Genomic DNA, 25,373 nt, shown 5'->3' on the forward strand with positions numbered 1-25,373 from the left:
ACAATATTCAGTATAAATAATGGTATTATTTGATTTACAATCCACATTCAAAGTAATAAAGGAATTAAAGTAAACTTTTGCGGAACACATTATAAATATTAGAAACATCAGTTTGAGCACAGTTGCAGTCCAGTTTGAAAATAATTATAGTAGACACTTACAGGAATCGAAAGCAAAAGGAAAGGATCTAAAAAGTATAAAACGTACGTATGGCTGAGTTTTGCCAAGGCACTCTTCCTTAACATTGAGATTAACGAAGCCATTCTAAGCTATTTAATTTCTATCGATCCATTGGTCGCCATTTTTACTGAGCGGAAAACATTCCTTTTTGTCACAAAAATACAGTCAACTTCTCTGCAAAGTCTTATTGAGTTGAAAAGGTGCAGTTACCTAAGACACTTTTAGCGTGGTAAATGGCCCTTTACCACGGAATATTCCTGGTTAGGCCAATGACATTTCTTTCACCGTTAGAATAAATTTACAATTTTTTTCCACGGCCAACAATCATGGTGAACGCTGGCTTTTGCGACCCTTTAAATGGTCCTATAAACCTCTCTTCACATTCTTTGCTTATTCCATGAAGTGGTATGTCGCGAAAACTGTTTCTACTTTACGGTATTTCAAATGGTCTACCAGTTTTTTCAATTTTCATAAAATTTCATCATTCTACACATCTTTTTTGCAGTGTGGATGCTCAAATTCACACTATCACCAGCTAATCTACCAGCTAATTATAAACGTGCCCACTCCTGCGATAGTACTATCTTCCGGGCGGGGGTGGGGGGGGGGTACTTCCTTTTAAGAGGCTAATTGGGATGTGCCGCTGGATGGGGTCGCATTTTCACGACTGGCTTGACTATAATCAGGTAGCATTTTCTATAGCGTTACTAGAATGGGGTCGCAGATTTTCGGATTTTTGAGGCAAGAAAGTTCTTCATATTTTCGGTTAGCAAACGTACCAGAAGGTTTGTACTGTAGGTGAAAAGTAAAGTGTTCTTCATTTAGTTAAAAAAATGGGTCAATTTATTCCATTATGACCTATTTAAAGGATTGATAAGGTAGATACATAAATAGAAAGTGACTAAGTTTGGGATCGCGAAAATTACATTTGCCAAAAAATGAAAAAGATGGGTCTTCAATTGGCCAAAGAATAGACCATAATGGGGTAGGGGCTCTGAGAGGCCAGCGGCACATACCCAGCGAAAATTAATCCAAGTACCCCCCCCCTCCCCCCGGGGCACTATCGATGTCTGCCACTTCAAAGCTAGCTGTACTTCCCTCTTAGGGAAATGAAGGAGGCGGTGCAGAGGGAAATTGGTAGTTATTAACAAACGGGTACATTGGTGTAAAGCTGGTATCACCCAGCGTCTTTTTATCGCCCTCGTCATCAATTGACGCTCCACCGCTCACACACTCTGCGTACGAAGGATGAGCTGAAATCAAAAACAACAAATGTTTCATAAGCAAAATCTTATGTCGAAGAGTTCTGGAGCCAGTTTTTTTCTTTCTTTTTATAAATTGACCCCCGCGAAACCGGGTCCAAGCTTTTCTTCCCCTTGGGCAATTTATCGGCGTGTAACCGAAAACATGAAAGTGATCAGATCCCAGAGCGAGCCCAATCCGTTTTGGGGAAAAGGTCTAGCGTAACCACTCCCTAACGGATAGCCATAATTTTTGTGGGGCTGGGTGGGTTGGATTAATTTGGAAATACTACGGTAGTCACGATACAAAATGTTTCTTACCAATATTTGGATAATTCTGTGCAGGGTCACCATACTGTGCAGCGGCTGGTGGATACGCTGATGCTGCGTCAAATCCGGCCATTGGTGGGGCGCTAGGAGTCAAAGCAGCACCTGGGGGTGGGTATTGGGCTGGAAGGCGCGGCCGATATGGAACTGAGCCAATTGTGATTGGAATGTATAATGTTGAGTTGGAGGCACCCTTCACTCTAACTTTCAGCTGTCGAGAGGTGGCAAGAAAACTAAATAAGCAACGAAATAGAACTGACCTACAACTGTTGGCTCTTAACTCGATTTTATATCAACTCTGCACACTCCCCATTACATATCTGTGAAAGACAAGGAGAATAATTTTCTATTGGCCATTCCAACTCAGCTTATTTGTAACATCTTCAGGATTCGTTTGCTAATGAATGAAACAAACCTCGGCACTTAAAGGCGTAATTGCTCCTTGCTAGCTGAGGTTTCAAGGCAAAAGAAAAATGAAAGGATGAAGGAGAGAGGACTATCTTATTTCTCTCTTTTTTTCCACCATGTGAGGTCTCTGCTAACAGGAAAAAATGTAGTTTGAGTAACAGGTCGCCCTATGTAAGGGTATCTAGGACAGTCTTGAATTCTGGATTCCACGCCGTGGATCCGGATTCCAGGTGCTGGTTCCAATACTTGTCAGTAGAACTTGGATTCTGGATTCCAATCGTTATTGGGATGCTGGATTCCTTGAGCTAGATTCTGGATTCCATAAGAAAAATTTTACCAGATTCTGGAACAAGGATTCCCTTACATGGCGCAAGACAGCAGTTCTTAGCTGTACTAAAAACATTCCATCACCAGATGAATTCACCCCAAATGTCATTCAAACCAGAACAACTACGGTAGGTTTGACTTAAGGGAAAATGTTGGCAAGGCAGCAAATGACAGTCATCAAAAACAAATTCAGCAAAATGGACAGAAAATGGGTAAATTACCCGTAGAAAATATGATATCTTTATGCAACTGCAACTCGTCATGGTTGGGGGTAGAGAGGGGACTGGAAGTGGTACCATTGGCATCCGAGTCTCTTCCCCAGGCTTCACTCGTTCTTGAACATGAATTGATGCAACCTTATCATCCCAGAGTTTTTGTTCTCCTAGAAATGAATGAAATTGATGATGGTGATGATGAAGATAAAAATCATGGGAGTAACTGCAGCCACTTTTAACCTATACCCCTAAAACAGTGGCTACGTGGCTATGGGACGCATGGTTTGTTTTTATTTTGTGGTTTGCAAAGTAAGAGTTACAGCAGAGTGAAAGCTCTCTCACGGCTAAGTGGCTATGTAGCCATGTAGCCACAAGCCACTGTTTTAGGGGTATTGCTTCAAAGTAGCTGGGTGTTTGACAGTTCAGCCAAATCGAAGTATGATTTCAACTCCATCAAATACAAATATAAACAGGCAGCCTTTCAGGAATTTTTTTCTTCTCCAACTAGAGGTTAAGCTTTCTTGTGTATTAAGGATTTGATCAATATGCTTATATGCAAGGTCCCTACACTTAAGTGTTATCACTCATTATAATCCACCCTGACCTGACAAATAGTATCATGTGAATCGAAAGTCATCTGCCAAAAGTTTCAATTTTAATGGTCACACCACAGGTACCCCAAGCTTATTATGAGAGCCCTGAACAACATTATCCTACCAGCCTGCAAAGAAAGTTGTGTCTGATAGCCCGGGGCTAGTGGATTTTGCTATTCGGCTAGTGATTTTTGTTCTTAACTTGCCCGACAAGCAAGTGCAGTTTTGGGGGGAAATTCAAATTGCAGAAGCCAATCAAAAGGCAATCAAAACGCAATCAAAAAGGGTTTTGGGGCTAGTTGAAATGGCTTATGGGATACTACATGTTAGCTACAGCTTGTCCAAATGGCAGGCTGAAAAACTGACTTTTTTGCCCCCTGCATACTTTGCTAATTAATTATTCATAGGACAACAGTTATAAGACGTTGCATGAAAATTATCTGATTTCTCCATAATTGAGCGAAACGTACATTAAATTTTTCCTTTTAGTATTTTGTTACATTTATTTGTGTGTTGACTGCATTTCAGGCCTCTTAGGATGCCAAGAACCCGAAAACAACACTATCCATCAAGCTAATTAATTATTCATACTGCAAGAAAATTATAAGACATTGTAGGGAGAAATATTCTTTGCTCACTAAATTAGCAAAATGTACATTGAATATCCCTTTAAAGCTCACCTTTAACGTCTAATTGCTTTTCTTGTATTCTGGTCCTGCATTTCAGACCTCCTAGGCACTGTTTAATGCCCTTTCTTGAGGGACAGTTTTTCACCCAGATGACAGTAGAGAGAAGAGAAGAGAAGGTTGGCAAACCTCTCTTGACTGGTTCCGCTCTTGGCGGCGATAAATTCCATAACATTTGCGACATGGAGACAATTCTACCAGAAGAAGATGTCCTGATAAATAACGCACATTTTCCATCATTCACATCGCCAAAATTCCCATTTTGAAGGTCCTAAATCACCAACGAAGTGGACAATACACGGCTGAGGCTAGGCGAGTCGAGAGTAGACCCGCAACGGACTCCAACCCTCAAGTCAACAATGTCAAACCGACGCGGGCTGGCAGGGTCAAACCAGCCCAATAATCTCATTTTTTAAATTATTATTAATGACTGCCGAGACACCAATAGATTCTCCTGGAAAGTAACCTCCTCTGTCGGTATAGACAATAGTACTGAGTGGACCAGATACACAGCACAGGCATCCCACATTGCGATCCTCCTGGATCTGACAAGGTTGCTGAGGAAATAAGAGTTGGAAATATGTAATGGTCATATTAGACTTGACTCAAGTCACTTTAGCCCTATCTAAGGCTTAGTATACTAAAAAACTGCTACTATAACCTGGGTTGGAAACTAAAATTTTGGAGCACTCGCCCAGATCAGTTTTCACAAAACCAGACTTCTACCATAAAATATAGCCCCCTCTTCACTGCATGGAAGTTCACTCACCATGCCCTGAAACAAACCTTATTTAAATAAAGGAAAAGGAAATAACAAAAGACTCAATCAAAGTGTCGAAATTATACACTAAAAGCGGCTGCAAGATAGAGCCATTGGATTGATTAAGAGTCATATTTACGCCAAACAGCAAACGTGAGTTTGTACTGCGTGACCAAGTTTTCCCACTTATGACCAGGTTTGCATGCAGAAGCAAAAATTGTAATTTTTCGTGCACTTGAATTTAGTAATTTTAGCAAAAATTACAATTTCTCCAATTTTTCACAATTTTTGCTGCTGTGTGCAAGCTTGGACATACCTCAGTTTTCTTCTTAATTGTCGTTTACTGTTTATTACTTCTAACTCAAAAATACATAGTTTCATGCCAGTTTTATTCATAAGAATTGTTCTGGATAGTTTTTATCTGATTATTTTCTTTTCTGAAAAATTCTCAACTTCAATCTGAAATCTGCCACTTGCCGCTTGCCGCAAACGTGACTCTTAATGGAGAGTTTAAGCTTCACGTATACCGCAAACAGCAAACGTCAGATTCAAGTTGAAAATTGCTCACAATAGAAAATGAGTGGAAAGTGAAAAGTGACGTTAATTTTGAATAAGTATATTGTGCTAGTATGAAAACCATACTCGCCATTGAACTGGGCGAGCGATCCTTGATTTGTACTTGCCCAACCATTTCGGAACTTGCCTGGGCGAGAGGGCGAGCGCCAATGTCCAACCTTGTATAGGGGGCACTAAGGGAGTTTACTTTGCCAGTTTTTGCAATCACATGATGTTAATACTCTGTTCATTTAATATACTTTTATTGTCTACTGAATGCAAACATGTTGCCATTATAATGATCAACAATACTTCTATTTTTCAAAACCAATGTCTATTCCAAATCACATTTATTAAAATTAAGTCTACCAAAATATGTCTCTGCCAGTTTTCCAAGGTCCTGTTAAAAAGGTTATGAATAACTTGGTAATTAATATTTTCAGATTTCCTCTCTCTGTATCTTCTGATAGAGGAAAAAAGCTTTGTAAAAGTAAGCACCGTTACGTTGTATTTCCCTTGTAAAAATTTATTTTGAAGTAATGTAAAGCGCTTAGAACTGAAAAGTATAAGCGCTATATAAATATTTTATTATATTTTTAAAAATATTTTATTATAATCGTACCGCAATCTTGGCGTAATCGCTGTCAAAATCCTGTAGTATTTTTGGCTGGATTTCATGGCACGATCGCAGCGTTTATATTCGCGGTGTGATGGGAGTGATCGCTGCCATCAATCGCTTGCCGTCTTTGGCTGGATATTGCGGTGCGATAAGAGTGATCGCGCTGTAATCGCTGTCATCAATCGCACTCAACAGTGACCAATTTATATAACTGGTATCACACTTTACTGCATGATTTGCTAGGGAAAGGTCATGATGTTAGTAAAAACTTACTAAAAGCAGAGGTGTATTGATGTCCACATATTCCAACATAGTAAAAGCTGCTTTGGTAGTGATATCAAATCTCCATGGACGGTCAACAATTCCCTTTAACCAGTAGCGAACATGAGGTTGGCATGATAATATTTGGGATTAGAAACTGAAATGGATAGGAGTAATCACCAGGCTGGAGAACTGAGTCATCCCCACTCTGACCTGGAGCTGTCAATCAAAGTAGATAGATATAGTACAGCTCAGAGATAAGCAACCGACGAATACGCAAAACACACGCACGTTTTCTGCGTTAACACAAAATCGTTAACTAGTTTGAAAGCGCGTTTTTCAAACTAGCTTTCGCTTTTGTTATGCACTGTTTAATGCTTCACTGTTTTCGCTTTGTTTTCCCTACCCCGGGTAACTATGTGTCAAAAACAGATATAAAATTGAGAACAAGCTTAGCCTATCGAGAATCGAGTCGAGGATCAAGTTTCTCAAGACAGAAAACAAAAGATTCACCCAATACTGATTTCTGGGTAATTTTATATAGACATACAGCTTTAACACAACACAGCATGGTTTATTCGCACAAGCGACTGTATGCTCGAAACAAGACCAGTTAAAGTTATAAAGCAAATGTTTCTTCAAGGACATCTAATCAAGCTTCATTTCTTTAAGTACGGTTTCAAATGCCGACTCCAAATGCAAACAAACAGTGTATATATATAACATCATGTCTATTTTGTAACGTCAAACCTGCCCATCAGCGGTAACAAACACGTCTGACCGTAACATGACTAATCTTTGGCTCTGAAATTGCGTTCGCAATCCTTGAAAACTTTCAAGAATCAATGCCTTTTATTCTACTAGGAAATATAGCAAGTTCTTTAAAGTTCGAGTTAATCTCTCGTAAAATTGGGCTTGTTTTTTTTTTCGCAATGGAACTTGATACGCGTGAACTTTTTCATTGCCTAGCATGTGCAGGTACAGTTGGGTAGGTGGGTATTAATGGTAGGAAAAGCTTTTAATAGAGGATTTTCAAACTGACCCCCCAATTCATCCTAGCTTTTTAGAAATGACCCCCATAAATCTTATGTATTGTGAAAGTGACCCCCCCCCCCCTAACCTGATTGCAGTTGAAACTACAAATCAATAATCTAGCTATTATATTGTACCAAAGTTCATTACATACTAAATCTACTGAGTTGTGTTTATAAGAATGGGTGTTCACTATGTATGGCTGTTATGTGAAAATTTCAAGTCATGCTTGTTACTGCTTTGTACTACTTTCATGAAATTCATTACTGCGCTTTTCACAAAGAATAAACCTTGAAACACAGAAACACACGAAACGGATCGAAATCCACCAATCACAAATCACAGACCATGACCTTTTGAACCCGTTGATGTGAAGTTTTGTTTTACTGGAGGTCTGTTAAGATGATTGACAGCAGGAAAAAACGCAATCATCAGTTGGCTTTTGAACTTCAGAAATTTGCATGTTTGTGAAAATCGCAGTAAAATGACCTGCCAGGTATGTAACACTTCCAACTAAAAATGAACCCCTCCAAAATAAATCAAGATTTTGAAAATGACCCCCCGGCAAAATGGCCGGCCCTCCCTTACAAATAATAAATGACCAGCCCCTACGTACCCTGCGAGCAGAGGCTACATTTTCGCTGTGTGAGCTAGCGTGCGAAAAGTGACCTGCTACTTTTTCCACGCCAGTTCACACAGCGAAAATGTAGCCTCTGCTCGCAGGGTATATAGCCCCTATGTAGTCCTTGTGAGCCCCATTTGCATCAAATACAAGGCATCTAGGTCCAAAGGGAGGGAAATGCCTGAGATTTATTTAGAAACTTTGAGTTCATGTAGTTAAGTATAGGTATTTGCTTCTGCTTCGTTTCGTTTGGTTTCGAAAATTACAGTGATAATTTGCAAACCGGACCGCGACCAAAGAAGTTATAAAACAAATTGAGCATAAATTTTAAAATTTAACCTGTGGCTTAAATCGAGACTTCCCGCCAAGCCCTGCTAACACTTTTCAAGAAAGCTTCTGTAAGCCAGAATGTAAACAAGAAAAGTTAAAGTCGAGGTTAGTCGAGGTTGCTTCTAAAACAAACTAAAAATGTAAAACCCTTAAGAGGTTTATAAATCTGGCAGCCGTTTTCATAACAACGATCCGGCTTTAGACACCTTGCGGAAACGTACGAATACTCGACAAGCAACAATGACAGTCTCCACGTCCAATAACAAAATGAATAAAACCCAAACTGACCTTTACCGATCAATGTTGCTAAGGTATCGATGTAAGTTTGGCTGTTAATATAGTGTCTTGTTCTCCTGTTATCTCCAGATCCTCGGGTTTCACCCCAGTGTACGAAAGCTTTGCCATGAAACTCAATCCGTAGGCCTCGCAGTTTTAACTCCTTATTCACTTTGAGACGGAGGGTTCCATTAATTGCCTCCCCTGGGTAAAACGTCCTTTTCCCTCCATAAAATTCAACAACGAAGTAATCAACCTTGCCCATCGCTTAACAGCTGACATTAAATTTTTCACCGTAATTACATGCATGACGAGTCTCGTGTGAATCACCTACAGCCGAAGGAGGGAGGCGAGGATTTCGAAAGATAGGCTTCTCATATGTAGCCTGCGAACAGCAGACGCATTTCCGGTCATCGCTTCTCTCCCTCCGAAAAATGACCGAAAAATAGCTATTCTCGGAGGGAGAGAAGCGACGACCGGAAATGCGTCTGCTGTTCGTAAGCTGGGTCATATGTGCAGAGGGCTCCAATGACACCGCCTGCGAACTAAAGTTTTGCCATCGGGCCAGTGGTTAGTGGGGAGGAGCGTTGCGTGACGACACTAAAAACGGCTGTGTAGCAGACTAGTGAATCATGTTCTTTTAACAAGTGAAAACTTGTTAAACGGTCAAGTGAAGTCTTAATTCTGGTAGGCTTTTCAAGCTATTGATTATATCGAGGGAGGGGTAACTAAAGGGGTTGCAATCCCGTACGGTCGAACCTCTCGTAAGCGACCACTCAAAATGCCAACGAGAATCAGACCCCGGGAATCAGACCTCACAATCGGCGACAAAATTTGTTGAGACATTGTACTCATAGGGAGGACTTCAAAGAACAAAAAAACTCCACCAAAAAAACAAAAAAACACCCCTCCCCTGTCCCTTCCATTCAATGTTGGGGTGTTGGGGATGGGGGGAAAAAAGCTATATTTTCCCCTTATATATGAAGTCAGGAAAACATCAAAAATCCCCTTTAGGGCGAAGTGGCACTGTAATGTTACCTCCACTGCAACTGGAAGTGTTCCGTGTACTCTAAAGTTGACAAATACTAACAACCGACGGCCAGGAGTATCCAACCGATTAGGGAATGTTTTTAAAGTAGTAATTAACGATCGAGGAAAATCGAAGCTTGTTTTTCCAATATCATTTTAATATACACATTACACTGAAGGCTTTTCTCGACAGCATAGTATTTAAAAATACAGTTATCTGGATGGACAGTTTTCATTGATAGTGAATTCCTTTCTTCATGAGCTGGTCTGGACTAATGGGAAACGCTCATGATCTTTCAAGAATTTTTAGTTGGCAAAACGTAACATTTTAAACTACAATATTCAGTATAAATACAATCCACATTCAAAGTAATATAGGAATTAAAAGTAAACTTTTGCGGAACACACTATAAATATTAGAAACATCAGTTTAAGTACAGTTACAGTCCAGTTTGAATATAATTATAGTAGACACTTACAGGAATCGAAAGCAAAAGGAAAGGATCTAAAAAGTGTAAAACGTACGTCTTGCTGAGTTTTGCCAAGGCACTCTTCCTTAACATTGAGATTAACGAAGCCATTCTAAGCTATTTAATTTCTATCGATCCATTGGTCGCCATTTTTATTTAGTAGAAAACATTCCTTTTTGTCACAAAAATACAGTCAACTTCTCTGCACACTCTTATCGAGTTGAAAAGGTGCAGTTACGTAAGACACTTTTAGCGTGGTAAATGGCCCTTTACCACGATTTCTGGTTAGGTCAATGACATTTCTTTTACCGTTAGAAAAAATTTACAATATTTTTCCACGGCCAACAATCATGGTGAACGTTGGCTTTTGCGACCCATCAAATGGTCCTATAAACCTCTTTTCACATTCTTTGTTTATTCCATGAAGTGGTATGTCGCGAGAACTGTTCTATACTTTACGGTATTTCAAATGGTCTACCAGTTTTTCAATTTTCATACAATTTCATCATTATACACATCTTTTTTGCAGTGTGGATGCTCAAATTCGCACTATCGCCAGCTAATCTACAAGCTAATTATAAACGTGCCCACTCCTGCGATAGTACTATCGCCCGGACGGGGGGGGGGGGGGGGAGGGTAATTCCTTATAAGAGGCTGATGGGGATGTGCCGCTGGATGGGGTCGCATTTTCACGACTGGGTTGACTACAATGGGGTAGCATTTTCAATAGAGTTACTAGAATGGGGTCGCAGATTTTCGGATTTTTGAGGCAAGAATGTTCTTCATATTTTCGGTTAGCAAACGTACCAGAATGTTTGTACTGTAGGTGAAAAGTAAAGTGTTCTTCATTCAGTTCAAAAAATGGGTCAATTTATTTTATTGTGACCTATTTAAAGGATTGATAAGGTAGATACATAAATAGAAAGTGACTAAGTTTGGGATCGCGAAAATTACATTTGCCAAAAAATGAACAAGATGGGTCTTTAATTGGCCAAAGAATAGACCATAATGGGGTAGGGGCTCTGAGAGGCCAGCGGCACATACCCAGCAAAAATTAATCCAAGTACCTCCCTTCCCCTGCGGGCACTATCGATGGCTTTACAGTTTTTTGTCGAAACCCTAAAGAAATAATTTATAACTTCTTAATAAATCACATGGCTAATGTCTGCCACTTCGAAGCTAGTTGTACTTCCCTCTTAGGGAAAAGAAGGAGGCGGTGCAGAGGGAAATTGGTAGTTATAAACAAACGGGTACATTGGTGTAAAGCTGGTATCACCCAGCGTCTTTTTATCGCCCTTGTCTTCAATTGACGCTCCACCGCTAACACACTCTACGAGAGCTGAAATCAAAAACAAGAAATGTTTCATAAGCAAAATCTTAGGTCAAAGAGTTCTGGAGCCAGTTTTTTTCTTTCATTTTATAAATTGATCATGACCCCTGTGAAACCTGGTCCAAGTTCTTCTTCCCCTTGGGCAATTTATTGGCGTGTAACCGAAAACATCAAAATGATCAGATCAGATGTGGGAAATGGTCTAGTGTAACCACACCAAAGTTTAGTGTAACCCTACGGGTAGCCGTAATTTTTGTGAGGGTGGGTGGGCGGGTGGGATTAATTTCGGAATACTACAGTAGTCACGATACAAAATGTTTCTTACCAATATTTGGATAATTCTGCGCAGGGTCACTATACTGTGTAGCGGCTGGTGGATACGCTGATGCTGCGTCAAATCCCGCCAGTGGTGGGGCACTAGGAGTCAAAGCAGCACCTGGGGGTGGGTATTGGGCTGGATGAAGGGGCGGCCGATATGGAACTGAGCCAATTGTGATTGGAATGTATAATGTTGAGTTGGAGGCACCCTTCACTCTAACTTTCAGCTGTTGAAAGGTGGCAAGAAAAAAAATAAGCAACGAAATAGAACTGACCTACAACTGTTGGCGTTTAACTCGATTTTATATCAACTCTGCACACTTCCCAGGTCTGTGAAAGACAGTGGGGAGAATAATTTTTTGTTGGCATTCCAACTCACCTTATTTGAGTATTTTCAGGATTCGTTTGGTAATGAATGAAATAAACCTCGGCACTTAAAGTCGTAATTGTTCCTTGCTAGCCGAGGTTTCGAGGCAAAGGAAAAAACGAAAAGAATGAAGGAGGGAGTCCTAATCCTATCTTATTCCCCTCCTAGCAGCAAAAATTACTTTTGAGTAACAGGTCGCCCCAAGCAAGGGTATCCAAGACAGTCTTGGATTCTGGATGCCACGCGGTGGATTCCGGATTCCAGGTACTGGATTCCAGTATTTGTCAGTAGAACTTGGATTCTGGATTGCAATCGTTAGCGGGATTCCGGATTCTTAAGCTGTATTCCTAGTTCCATAAGCAAAATCCTCCCGCATTCTGGAATCAGGATTCCCTTACATGGGGCAAAACAGGAATTCTTAGCTGTACTAAAAATATTCCATCACCAGATGAATTCACACCAGATGCAAGTCCTGTCATTCAGAGCAGAACAACTACGGTAGGTTTGACTTAAGGGAAAATGTTGGCAAATTAGGCAGCAAATGACAGTCATCAAAAAAAAAAAATTCAGCAAAATGGACAGAAAATGGGTAAATTACCCGTAGAAAATATGATATCTTTATGCAACTGCAACTCGTCATGGTTGGAGGCAGAGAGGGGACTGGAAGTGGTACCATTGGCATGCGAATCTCTTCCCCAGGCTTCACTCCTTCTTGAAACATGGATGCAACCTTATCTTCCCAGTGTTTTTTTTTTCCTAGAAATGAATGAAATTGATGATGGTGATGATGAAGATAAAAATCATGGGAGTAACTGCAGCCACTTCTGACCCATACCCCTAAAACAGTGGCTATGTGGCTATGGGACTTCTGTTGTGGTTTGCAAAATAATAGTTACAGTAGCATGAAAGTTGTCTTGCGGCTAAGTGCATGGCTATGCGGCTACGTGGCTTCAAACTGTCCGGGTGCTCGACAGTTCAGCCAAATTGAAGTATGATTTCAACTCCATCAAATAAATGTGAATAGGCAGCCTTTCAGGAATTGTTTTCTTCTCCAACTAGAGGTGAAGCTTTCTTGTGTAGTAAGGACTTGATCAATATGCTAGTATCATGTGAAAGTCATCTGCCAAAAGTTTTCATTTTAATGGTCACACCATAGTAAATCAAAAACAGACTCAAATGTTATAACCTCCTCACAAAACTCAGTCAATCACTCTGGGCCCAGTTGTTCGAAGGCCGATTAGCCCTTAACCCGGGGTTAAATTCAACCAGGGTTTCTCTTTCTTGTGTTCAAAAGCTTTCAAATCTGAATTCAAATGTCGTACAAACCCTGGGTTATCTTAACCCCGCTTTGAACAACTCGGCCCTGGTGAAAAGGTTAATATATTTCACAACTTCATAACTACAATATTGTGCAGCTAGTTCCCGCAGTGACTGCAATTCAAAACAGTTCTGAAACAAGTACTAAATCAAATTAAATTGACTATTAATTAATTTAATTTAATTACTTTTATTTGTTCTAGACTTGTTCTTACCGTGATGTTGGTTCTTATACGCACCACCAGAACCAATGAAGACAGTGAGTTGAATAAGTTGTATCTCCAGCCCAATAATCTCATTTTTTGAATTATTATTAATGACTGCAGAGACACCAATAGATTCTCCTGGATAGTAACCTCCTCTGTCAGTATAGACAATAGTACTGATTGGACCAGATACACAGCACAGGCATCCCACATTGCGATCCTCCTGGATCTGACAAGGTTGCTGAGGAAGTAAGAGTTGAAATAAGTACTGGTCGTAATAGACTTGACTCAAGTCACTTTAGCCCCTACCTAAGGCTTAGTATACTAAAAAACTGCTACTATAACAGGGTTGGAAACTAAAATTTTGGAGCACTCGAGCTGACCAGTTTTCTCTTGCCCAGTCTCACAGACTACCATAAAAAATAGCCCCCTCTTCACTGCATGGAAGTTCACTCACCATGCCCTGAAACGGACCTTAATAAACAAAAAAGAAACAACACCATACTCAAGCAGTGTCAAAATTATACATTAAAGGCGGCGGTAAGATAGAGCCATTAGATCGATTAAGAGTCATATTTATGCCAAACAGGAAACGTGAATCTGTACTGTGAGCCAAGTTTTCCCACTTATGTCCATGCAGGTTTGCACACAGCAGCAAAAATTGCAGTTTTTCATGCACTTGAATTTAGTAATTTTGGCAAAAACTGCAATTTCTCCAATTTTTCGCAATTTTTGCTACTGTGTGCAAACTTGGACATTATCTCAGTTTTCTTGAGTTCTTAATTGCCGTTTACTGTTTATTACTTCTAACTCAAAAATACATAGTTTCACGCCAGTTTTATCCATAAGAATTGTTCTAGATAGTTTTTATCTTATTATTTTCTTCACATATACTGCAGACACCAAAAGTCAGATTCACATTGAGAATTGCCCAAAATAGAAAATGAGCAGATAAAAACAGCTCAAAACGATCATTATGGATAAAAAATTGCGTGAAACTACTTATTTATGTGCAAAAATAATGAACAGGAAACAACAATAAGTATTGGGAGAAACTTGGTCACGTGGTACAAATTCATGTTTCCCATTTGACATAAACATGTGCTCTCTCCAATCTTTCTATTTTCCCGCATTTTGCGGTTCTGTGGACAATGCAGTGTATTTAATGACCAGAGATATTACTGGTACTTAGTACAAGTGTCTATTCTTCATGTAGCAATCATCAAAGCAGAGAGCATTTTGTGTGTTCATGAACCTGTTCTCAAAAATACAGACCAGGGTTGATGGACATTTCAGAATCGTAAGCTTCTGGCCAAAGGACAGACGCAGATTATTTTCATGTGGAAAGTGAAGAGTGACGTTAATTTTGAATTAACGTATTTTAGTGTGCCAGTATGAACACCGTACTCGCCAAACTGGGCATGTGATTCTTGATTTGTACTTGCAAGACCATTTTGGAACTTGCCTGGATGAACGGGCGAGCGCCAATGTCCAACCCTGTATAGCGGGCACTATTAAAGGGACTTTGCCCGTTTTTGCAGTACCTCATGATGCAAATACTTTGTTCATTATTTTAATATACCTTCATTATACTATACCAGAAACTCATAAGAGTTTCTGCCTATACAGAATAGGCTACAACTACAGCTACACCACCATGTTCATGTATACTGAATTCAAACGTGTTGCAATTACAACGATCAAAGATACTTGTATTTTTCAAAACCAATTTCTATTCCAAATCAGATTTATTAAAATTAAGTCTACCAAAATATGTCTCTGCCAGTTTTCCTAGGTCCTGTTAAAAAAGTTACGATAACTTGGTAATTAATGTTTTCAGATTTCCTCTCTCTGTATTTTAATTTCTGATAGAGGAAAAAAGCTTCGTAAGAGTGAGCACAGACCCAATACATTGTATTTGATGTGCCAGGAAAAGATCATGATGTTAATTAAAACTTACTAAAAGCAGCGGTGTATTGATGTCCACATATTCCAACATAGTGAAAGCTGCTTTGGTAGTGATATCATTTCTCCATCGGCGGTCAACAATTCCTTTTAACCAGTAGCGAACATAGCCATACCTTCCTTCTACTGAGGTTGGCATTTTAATGTTTGGGATTAGAAACTGAAATGGATAGGAGTAATCACCAGGCTGGAGAACTGGGTTATTGCCACTCTGACCTGGAGCTGCCAATCAAAGTAGATAGATAGGTACACTTGGGTAGGTAGGTAGGAAAAAGCTTAGAGGATTTTCAATCCATCCCCAAGTTCATCCTAGCTTTTTAGAAATGGCCCCCATAAATCTTATGTATTGTGTAAGTTAGACCCTCCTCACCCACCTGATTGCAGTCGAAACTACTAAATTATCAATATTCTAGCTACATTGAATTGTACTAAATACAATATACTAAGTCGACTGAGTTGTGTTTATAAGGTGGGTGTTCACTATTTATGGCTGTTACTCTAATCGCGTGAAAATGGTTGACTACTATGATCTAAACTATGACTTTTCCTGTAATTCATTGAGTGACTCAATAGTTAATAGGTATATCGGCATAATGAAAAATAAATACGTCTCTTACTGGAATCAGACCCTTCAACAATCACAAAAACTCAGTTTTTATTGTACAATCAAAGACGACCATATAGCCCCTCGCCGTACCTAGTTTTAACAAGAAAAAACCCTTCGAGAAAAGCATTAGTTAGATTTAGAATAAGTGGTCATCAACTTAGAATTGAAACAGTGAGCTGAACAATAACACAGCCCATAGAACTCACAATAACACGGTTTCCTAGTTTATTCCGCTTCAATCCGACTCACAAACTCTCACGAAACTCGATGAAAAAAAACTCAAAGGAAAACTCGCGCTCACCAAACTTTTTCGACCCGTCCAGTTCTAGCTTACTCAGCACGCACGTGCTCATTACCTTATTTGGTAGCCCTAGCCCTAATTTGGTAGTGCTGATCAACGTCACAAAGCTGGGAGGGGTAGGGTTGGTAAATCTCTCGTACACAACTCCCCTAAAAATTGTAGCACGCAATTATTACAATCAAACGTAACTTGAAACTAATCCGATTTGCTATATGACAGTCCGGTTTATACTCTAACACAGTTCAGTTTATCAATTCTCTTCTTCTTGCAATTGTTGTGCGATTCTCTGAGCAACCCTCTGAGCTGCAGCTCGTGTTGGTCTCTGTTCTCCTACATCAGCTCGATCTCTCCTCCCCCTTTATGTTGGGTCAACATTCTCCACCACTCTGATTTCCAAGGGACAAACTAACTGAAGCGGTCGGTCAATAGTGTGCCTTTTGTGTAACAATGTCACCCCTCTAACAACGTCATCTTTGCCTTTGATAAGACGCACTACTTTACCCTTTCTCCATTCTCCGCGGTTCTTTTCGTCTCCAATGATGAGTACAATTTCTCCCACTTGAGGTATAGTTACCGTTTCCTTGTTAAGCCTGTAACTTTCCATTAGGCTGTGGACATACTCCCTTTTCCAGCGTTTCCATGCATTGGCCTTAGTATTTTCCAATCGTTTGGCCATCCTTGTTAGCTTCTCTGCATCTGAGCCTTCAGTGTCTTCTACCGCTTACACGTCTCGTGCCCACAGGATCATGTTTGGTGTAAGTACCGCCTCTTCCTCTCTCTCTGCTTCAACGTATGTCAAGGGGCGATTGTTCAAATTTCTTTCGATGTCCATGATGACTGATTCAAATGCTTCAAAGGAAAGATGTGACCTCCCCAAGGTCTTATGCAAGGTCTTCTTTATCTCCTTAATCAATCTCTATAGATTCCTCCCCACCAGGGTGACTTTGCAAGATTAAACTGCCAGCTGATGTTCTCACGTGCTAAGTAATTCTGGAACTTCTCACTTCTCCTCACTGTCTTGATCCAATCTGCTGTAGCCTTAAACACTTTGGCATTATCCGAGATGATGATGCAAGGTCTTGTTCGTCGCGAGATAAAGGCATTCAGCTTACTCTTGAATTCATCCGCCGTTTGGGTTCTTGCAACTTCCAAATGGACCGCTCTGGAGCTGGCACAAGTGAAAATAATGACATAGCACTTTCCTTCTTCTTTCTTACCGACCTTGTACAGGAAGGGTCTGGCAAAGTCCACTCCGGTTACTTCAAACGGTCTGCTCCCCTCAGTTCTATATTCTGGTAAAGCACTAGTTGATGGCACTCCATAAGGTTTGGTGGAGTATACTTTACAGATGTTGCAGTTCTTAATGACCTTCTTCACTTTCGCTCTCAACTTTGGTATCCACCAGTTTTCTCTCACGCTCGCCATCGTGTTCGCGACAGCAAGATGCATGACCTGATTGTGGATGTTAAAGATAAGCTTCTCTGCAAGTAGACCACCAGGAAGGTAAATCGGCCTATATCCTTTAATTCTGCCTTCACACCTGAGAACTCCTGTACAGTTATCTTTGACCAACTTCCATCCTGGGGACTTCAGACATGTATCCTCTGCTTTCTGAACTCGCTTTACCCAGTAGTCACTTATAGTTGTGATTTCTTCCGTAACTAATGGGCCTGACATCTTCTTTGACTTGCTTCTCGCTTTGCAGTTTCTGATAAGCGTGACACCCTTGCTGTTACTCTCATTGTACGCCAGTAGGTCCTTCTTTCTAACAAGGCGTCCCACTCATCGAACATGCGCTCTTGTGTGCGGAGAACTGCTTCTTGGGGGACCTTACTCTCTTCATCTGTTTCTTTGGTGCTATTCAGCCTTGGCTGCTCCGGCCACTGCCTTTTGTCCAAGAGCCAATCCGGACCGGCAAACCAGTTTCCTCTCTCCATCTTCACAATGGTTGCCCCTCTACTTCCGAGATCTGCTACATTCAACTCATATGGGCAGTACTTCCAAGTGATGTTGATTGGACCAGCGGTTTCTGCTATCTTCTTTACTCTATTTGATACAAACACCTTCCATCCTCTCCCAGGATTGGTTATCCAATATAGTGCTACCATACTGTCCATCCAAATGTTGATGGTTTGAATGGGCCATTGCTGGAGAGCAGTGCTGAGGTTCTTCGCCATGTTTACTGCCATGTAGCCACTCACGAGCTCCAGTCTTGCTATTGATGTACTTCTCTTTGATATTCGCGACTTTGAGGTCAGAAGTCCTTTGGTCACGCCTGCCTCATGTTCTACCACCGCAACAGCTGCTGCACAGCATGCTAGAATGCTGGCATCTGCGAAAATATGTAAATGGACTGCTCCTATCTGTCCGACAAATGAAGCAATACTTCTAGGTACCCTTACATCTTTAAGTTGCTTCGTCCACCTTAACCATTGGTTCTTCAATCTGGGGAAAACTTCTGCACTCCAGCCTTTCTTCTCATCGCAGGCTTCTCGATAAATATGCTTTCCCTCAGGCATGGTGCGCGAGATTATCCCGAGTGAGTCATAGACAGTTCCTAGGTAACTGAGTATAGCGCGCTTGGTCACTGGATGTTCTTGTGGAAAAGGCTTTGCAAGCAGCTCCAGTGTGTCATCATTCTTATTCCACACATGTCCGACGATCTTGCTTGGATTTGGCGTGCCTTCACTTTCAAGAAACTTGACATTAGATTCCCACTTGTGCACCGGAAACCTGGCAGACTCAAGTATGGCAGTACTCTCTTCTTTGAACCGCATGAGTTTCTCTACATTTCCTCCCGTTTGCATGAGATTGTCAACATAAGTGTTCTCCTTAAGTGCTCTCACTGTCTCTTCAAATTCTGACCCTTGTTGTTCAAAGTGATGCTGCAGAGTGGCTCCCAGTAGGAAAGGGCTTGCTTCAACTCCGAAAGGTACACGTGTAAATCTTAAATGTTTCTCTGTTCCTTTAATGTTGAACAAGAATCTGACTGCATCTCTATCCTCCTCCTTAACACCTATCTGGAGAAACGCCTTTTCTATGTCTCCAAGGAGTAGACTTGTGGACATTCGCACTCTAATCATTATGTCCCAAAGAAGCGGCTGCAACGGAGGACCAGTGAACATGCAATCATAGATGCTGTAGGTAAAAGGCTGGGGCTTAGCACTTGCGTCAAACAACATGCGAACCTTAGTCGTAACGGCACTCTGCTTTACAATTGGCTTGTGAGGCATGTAGAACACACGTTCTCCAGATGGAATCTGAGGTGCTTCCTCGATTACCCCTGCTCTGAGTTGCTCTTCAATTATGCCACCATACTCTCCTTTCAGTTTCTTATCTCTTGAAAGCTTTCTCTCCACGTTTTAAAGCCGCTTTCTGCTAAGTGCTTCATTTGTATTCGTTAATGTAGCTCCCGGTATCCAAGAAAAACCAACTTCATACCTTCCATCTTGCTTTCTGACAACACTCTCTTTAAAGTCACGCAGAACATTCAGCTGATCATTCTCTCCCCGGTCCTCGACTCCCAGTAAATCCAAACTGTACAGTTTCTCATAGTCATTAACCTCTCTCATGTATATGCAGCTGCTCCCACTTCAAATCTTCTTTTCCTCGCGTAATTTCTTCCTCTCTATCATCTAAACACTTTTTAAGCCTCTCGTTTTCGCTAACAGATGCTGCATACTTTGATTTAATGTCTTTTCTCCACTGTCTCACCGTCCGAGGCGACAATCCTCGCTCAATTTTTAATTCTTCCGTCTGTGAAATAAGATACAATAGCTTTGCAATGATTTTCACAGCTCGTTTGTTGACTATTTCCATCTCCGAATAATCCTGAATTTCGATCAGTTCATCTATCTCCTCCATGAAGTACTTAACCTTATCAATTTCCTTGTCGATCTCTTTTATGAGACGTTGTTCTTCGTCGCTCGGTTCGTCGCTGTCGCTCATGTTTGTTTTGACTCCGAGAAAGGATCACTTCGCTTCTCAAACTGTCTCGCTAGCGCTGTGTATTTCTTCAGCGCGTCCTGGTCTCGGCACCAAAAATGAGCTGAACAATAACACAGCCCATAGAACTCACAATAACACGGTTTCCTGGTTTATTCCGCTTCAATCCGACTCACAAACTCTCACGAAACTCGATGAAAAAAAACTCAAAGGAAAACTCGCGCTCACCAAACTTTTTCGACTCGTCCAGTTCTAGCTTACTCAGCACGCACGTGCTCATTACCTTATTTGGTAGCCCTAGCCCTAACTTGATAGTGCTGAACAACGTCACAAAACTGGGAGGGGTAGGGTTGGTAAATCTCTCGTACAACAGGTAGATACGAAAACATTCCTCGCAATGAAAGGATATGTCACTTTTGTACAAGTAACAAAATCGAAGATGAAATTGATCATTTCTCACTAGATTGTAAGGCTTATTCTTCAAATCACTTTCACACAATACTTTAATATCTCTTCTTATGAATTCTTCTGATTATTTAATTAACTGTCAATTAGTTTCGTTTATCTCGCAAAGCTTTGAATTAAGAACCAAATTAATATCAATGAATGAATGAATGAGAACTGTAACGTTTTGTAATGTTTTGCACGTACTAATTAGTTGAATTAGTACTTAAATTTAGTCTAATAGCTTTTGCAATACTGTAATTCCTTTATGGTCATGCAAATAAAGCATTTGGTGTTGTTGTTGTTACGTGAAAATTTCAACTCATACTTGTTACTGCTTTGTACTTCTTTCATGAATTCATTAAAATGACCTGCCAGGTACGTAACACTCCCAACCGAAAATGAACCTCTCCAAAATAAATCAAGATTTTGAAAATGAACCCCCAGCAAAATGGCCAGCCCTCCCTTACAAATAATAAACGAACAGCCCCTATGTGGTCCTTTGTGGGCTCCATTTTGCATCAAATACATTGCACCTAGTCCCAAAGGGAGGTAAATGACCGAGGTATGCCTGGACATGGTGGACAACGAGGAAGAGGAATTCTTCTTGGAATTAAGTGATACAGTTTATCAATTACTTCAAAAGTGATACATTTCTTTCTATGAAGAAAAAGAACTGTGCCAAAAATGCTTACTTTATCTGTAATTAGGAAAATTGCCCAGCCTGAATAAGGTGCCAGTAATGTACTTGGTATCTATTGGATACTTTTAATTATTTCCAATTATTGTTTGTGGCACTTTCCCTACAGTATGTGGTCCTTGGTCCGCGCAAGTTTGCGATGCCCTTGGTCCGCGACTTTTCCGAAAATGATAAAATATTTCGTCGAGAAAAAAAATACGTTGAATAATGAAAGATATAGTGATTTAATGATTAGCATTCTTTCATACGACGAAGTTTCGGCCTTCTTGCTGCGGGTGAAGACGCTTAATTAAAGTTTGTTGACAGGTAGGTTAATTTGTCTTTCTTGAAGTTTGGATTTTTGCAGCACCGTAAATTACATGGTCATGTTTACTTGGCCTGCGAATAAATAAAACGCAACGGGAAGACGTGCCTTCTTGCAGAACAGGTTTTCGGATCAACTTATTTCTGCTGTTGGAAGCATATTGCTGTAGACTCTGAATTTTTTGTTTTATCGACTCTTGAAAAATATAACCAAATTTCGCTTAGCGGTCCTTGGTCCGCGACCTATGACCTTGGTTGAATAACACTTCCCAAAATAAAAAGCGACGGCCTTTGTTTTCGGAGAATGTTTTGAAAATCGTCTCACAAGTTCTCTTTTTTTAATACCTCGAATACATACGGAGTTTTTGCTAATTATTTGCGACCGCGCTGAACACCGCTCTTCGTCGCTCGTGTAGGAGACTCGAGGAGACTGTTGTCTGAAGTCTTTGAAAGAAAAGCAGATTATTTTATACTCACAACATCTTCCGAAAAAAACTTTAGCTTAATTGCATCAAGAACAGAAAACAATGCATGAAACATTGTGAAAATCACATTTTCGTGTTGAAACTATAACATTTTTACCTTTTTTTCGTGTTGCTTACCTGAGACGCGGACCAAGGACCACATTCGCGGACCAAGGACCATCAAAAACGGTCGCCTTTTTTTCGAATTCCAAGCAAAATATTAAGGTCTGGAACTTGAAACTTCAGGATTATCGAGAGGAACATAAAAGCTATCTTCGGGGAGTATTTCAACTCGTTACGTGAAGATTCGGATAAGATATTCAGGTTAATGACTTTCAGACGCCGACCAAGGACCACATACTGTAACTAAAACTCTGTTTGTGTGTGTATCAGGTTCGAAACTTTGGGCGCCTTCCATTCAACCCAAAAGTCCGGAAATTTCGCTTGGTTCATCAAATGGAACGGACCATTTTGCTTTGGTCCGACCGGAATATTCGGGACCAGCTTTGAAGGTGGTCCACTGTGACCGGTCTAGTCATTTCGGTCGAAATGTCCCTTTCCATTTGCCAAAATTGTTGTCCCCAGTACCGCCCTTTTGTATCCTGCTTGCAAGACCATGGAGTTCCCAATGGAAAGTAAAGTGCTGTGAGTAAAGCATGACATCTCAAATAGTTGGAATCAGTTGCAATTTTTTCGATTTTTGATATTTGCCATTAACAGTTTCAAATAAGTGACGCAACACGACACGTAGGTGAAAAAAAGTGTGTGTAATCAAGCTACAATTGTGTAAAAGTCCGTGAGAATCAGCGTATTATTTGTCTGAAACCTGTCGACGACATTTAACTAAAGCAATTTATCAATTAAGCTGAAATGAATTCAACAAAGCCTGGCTGAATACAAATTGGCTAAAACACCGAATTTATTTACCGTTCAGTTCAGGAATTGCTTCGAATCGTTCGAATATTCTGAGAAACGTATTGCTTCAATTCGCAAGAATTTTTTACCTTCACTTGCATTCATAGGCTTTCTACACGAAATAGGATTCCTCCTCCCTTAGTTTTCCACCGCCCCTTTTCGACAGTCGAGTGTTCTTTAGGATATAAATTTACTTTTTCTCTTTTAGAGCGTAATTATGAGTATGCTGCGAAGCCACAATGACAAAACGCGCGATGGCTTGGTCTGTGCCACCGGAATGTACCGTTTCATTGAGCACGTGAAGTTTCCGAAATTTCAAACCGGAATTTTTGTTGAATGGAAAGCGCCCTTTGAGTTCATTTCGTTCAAGGAACAGTATCCCGTTACTGCGCATGCACCAAACTTTGATTTTAGGACAGCTTTTTTGGAATCAAAAGATGCGAGGGGAGTAAGAGAACCTTGAAAAATCCGTTTACATCGCGCTTGGCTGGAATCAATACGACACTAAAACTTCTCAGGATTACAGATCAATGATATATTGTTCCTGTTAAGTTTCGATTTGGACAAAATCTGGATTTTTTGGCGTTACTTAATTGCCGTTGGCCGGAGGACCAAAAGATTGAAAGCACTTTGATGCCGATTGAAGGCTAGCTTCTGCTAGCTTCCATACAAGCTCAGATAATTGTGAAAGGAATACGCAGAAATGAAACAGCAACAATAAAGACTGTACGAAAGAAACCATTGAGACATGGTGATGTGACTGAGGAGATCTTGTGGAGGGGAGCCTCGTGAAGCAGAATGTTTTGCAACGACGCGTTAGTAAACTTTTAAATGAATCTCCCTACGGCCGACAAAATCAAACAAACAGGCGCTACATGTTTAGAAAAACTAGTGCCATGAAATCATAATAGGTTTTTGCTTTTGCTTCGTTTCGTTTGGTTTCGAAAATTACAGCTTTAATTTGCAAACCTGACCGCGATCAAAGTAGTTAAGCTTAAAATAAATTGAGCATAAATTTTAAAATTTAACCTGTGGCTTAAATCGAGACGTCCCGCCAAGCCCTGCCAAAACTTTTCAAGAAAGCTAAGCCAGAATGTAAACAAGAAAAGCTAGTCGAGGTTAGTCGAGGTTGCTCAGGGGCACCCAAAGACAATTTTCGGAAAAATATCTGTTCGGAGGGCGATTTGAGATCTAGAATTTTAGGAACATTTGTTGTAAAATTTTTTGCTTGCCTGCTTCTCCAAGGATTTTCGAACATATAAAATATGGTATAATTGCCTATTTTTAACGGATTTTTACCCTAAAAAGGTCACCTAGAATTTTCGAGAGCCTTTTTTCTGGCTGAAATTTTCGAAAAGGTAAGTTTTGATCTCTATAATTTTCGGATCACTAGACTTTCAGCTAGGAAATCCGAACAGATGAAAAATTTTTAGGGGATAAAAATATGCCTATATCTACAGTTTAAATACCAAAATACGTTTAACAATGCTATGTTTTAGTGGTTTTGAACTATATTCTCGTTGGGTGCCCCTAGTTGTTTCTAAAACAAACTCAAAATGTAAAAGCCTTAAGAGGTTTATAAATGATTAACGTCGGCAGCCGTTTTCATAACATTTCCGGCTTGAATACTCGACAAGCAACAAGACAGTCTACACGTCCAATAACAAAATGAATAAAACCCAAACTGACCTTTACCGAACAATGTTGCTAAGGTATCGATGTAAGTTTGGCTGTTATTATACTCTTCATAGCGTGTTGTACCCCTGAAATCGTACTCTTCTCTCCAGTGTACGTGAGCATTGCCATGAAACTCAATCCGTAGGCCTCGCAGTTTTAACTCCTTATTCACTTTGAGACGAAGGGTTCCATTAATTGCCTCCCCTGGGTAAAACGTCCTTTTCTCTCCATAAAATTCAACGACGAAGTAATCAATCTTGCCCATGGTTTAACAGCTGACATTAGTAGTCTTTACACTAGAGCCTAAATAAGCTAAGAAATATTTCCAGACAAGTGAATTTTCTGAATTTTAATTACTTCAAGTAAAATAAAGCTTCACACACGACCGGTTTTTTTTTACTTCAGGTTATTTTCCCACGCAACAAAATTAAGATTGATTGACTTGTCTCGCCTTTCTCAAAACTCAAGAAACCGCAAAACCGCAAGTCAGCTAAGTCGCTCGTGATGGGGCGTCGATAGCACCCGCAACATGGAACATTCCGGAACATTCCGGAACATGAAAAATAAAAATAATTTTCATGAA

General features: G+C 40.3%; 1 protein-coding gene and 1 pseudogene across 1 annotated transcript; both read right to left on the minus strand.

Moving 5' to 3' along the window:
* Positions 1 to 1,252: 1,252 nt before the first annotated feature.
* On the minus strand, positions 1,253 to 8,712 carry LOC140928900 (arrestin domain-containing protein 3-like; annotated as a pseudogene).
* A 1,843-nt stretch (positions 8,713 to 10,555) lies between these two features.
* Positions 10,556 to 25,067, minus strand: LOC140927171 (arrestin domain-containing protein 3-like). Its single transcript, XM_073376817.1, has 6 exons — positions 24,803 to 25,067; positions 15,430 to 15,656; positions 13,503 to 13,710; positions 12,545 to 12,702; positions 11,587 to 11,806; positions 10,556 to 11,270 (listed from the first exon to the last, which is right to left on the minus strand). The coding sequence occupies exons 1-6, from the start codon at positions 25,053 to 25,055 to the stop codon at positions 11,128 to 11,130; spliced, it is 1,209 nt and encodes a 402-aa protein (XP_073232918.1). The 5' UTR covers positions 25,056 to 25,067; the 3' UTR covers positions 10,556 to 11,127.
* Between the last annotated feature and the right edge of the window lie 306 nt (positions 25,068 to 25,373).

The sequence above is a fragment of the Porites lutea genome, chromosome 2 (genome assembly GCF_958299795.1).
Source record: "Porites lutea chromosome 2, jaPorLute2.1, whole genome shotgun sequence".
Lineage (NCBI taxonomy): Eukaryota > Metazoa > Cnidaria > Anthozoa > Scleractinia > Poritidae > Porites > Porites lutea.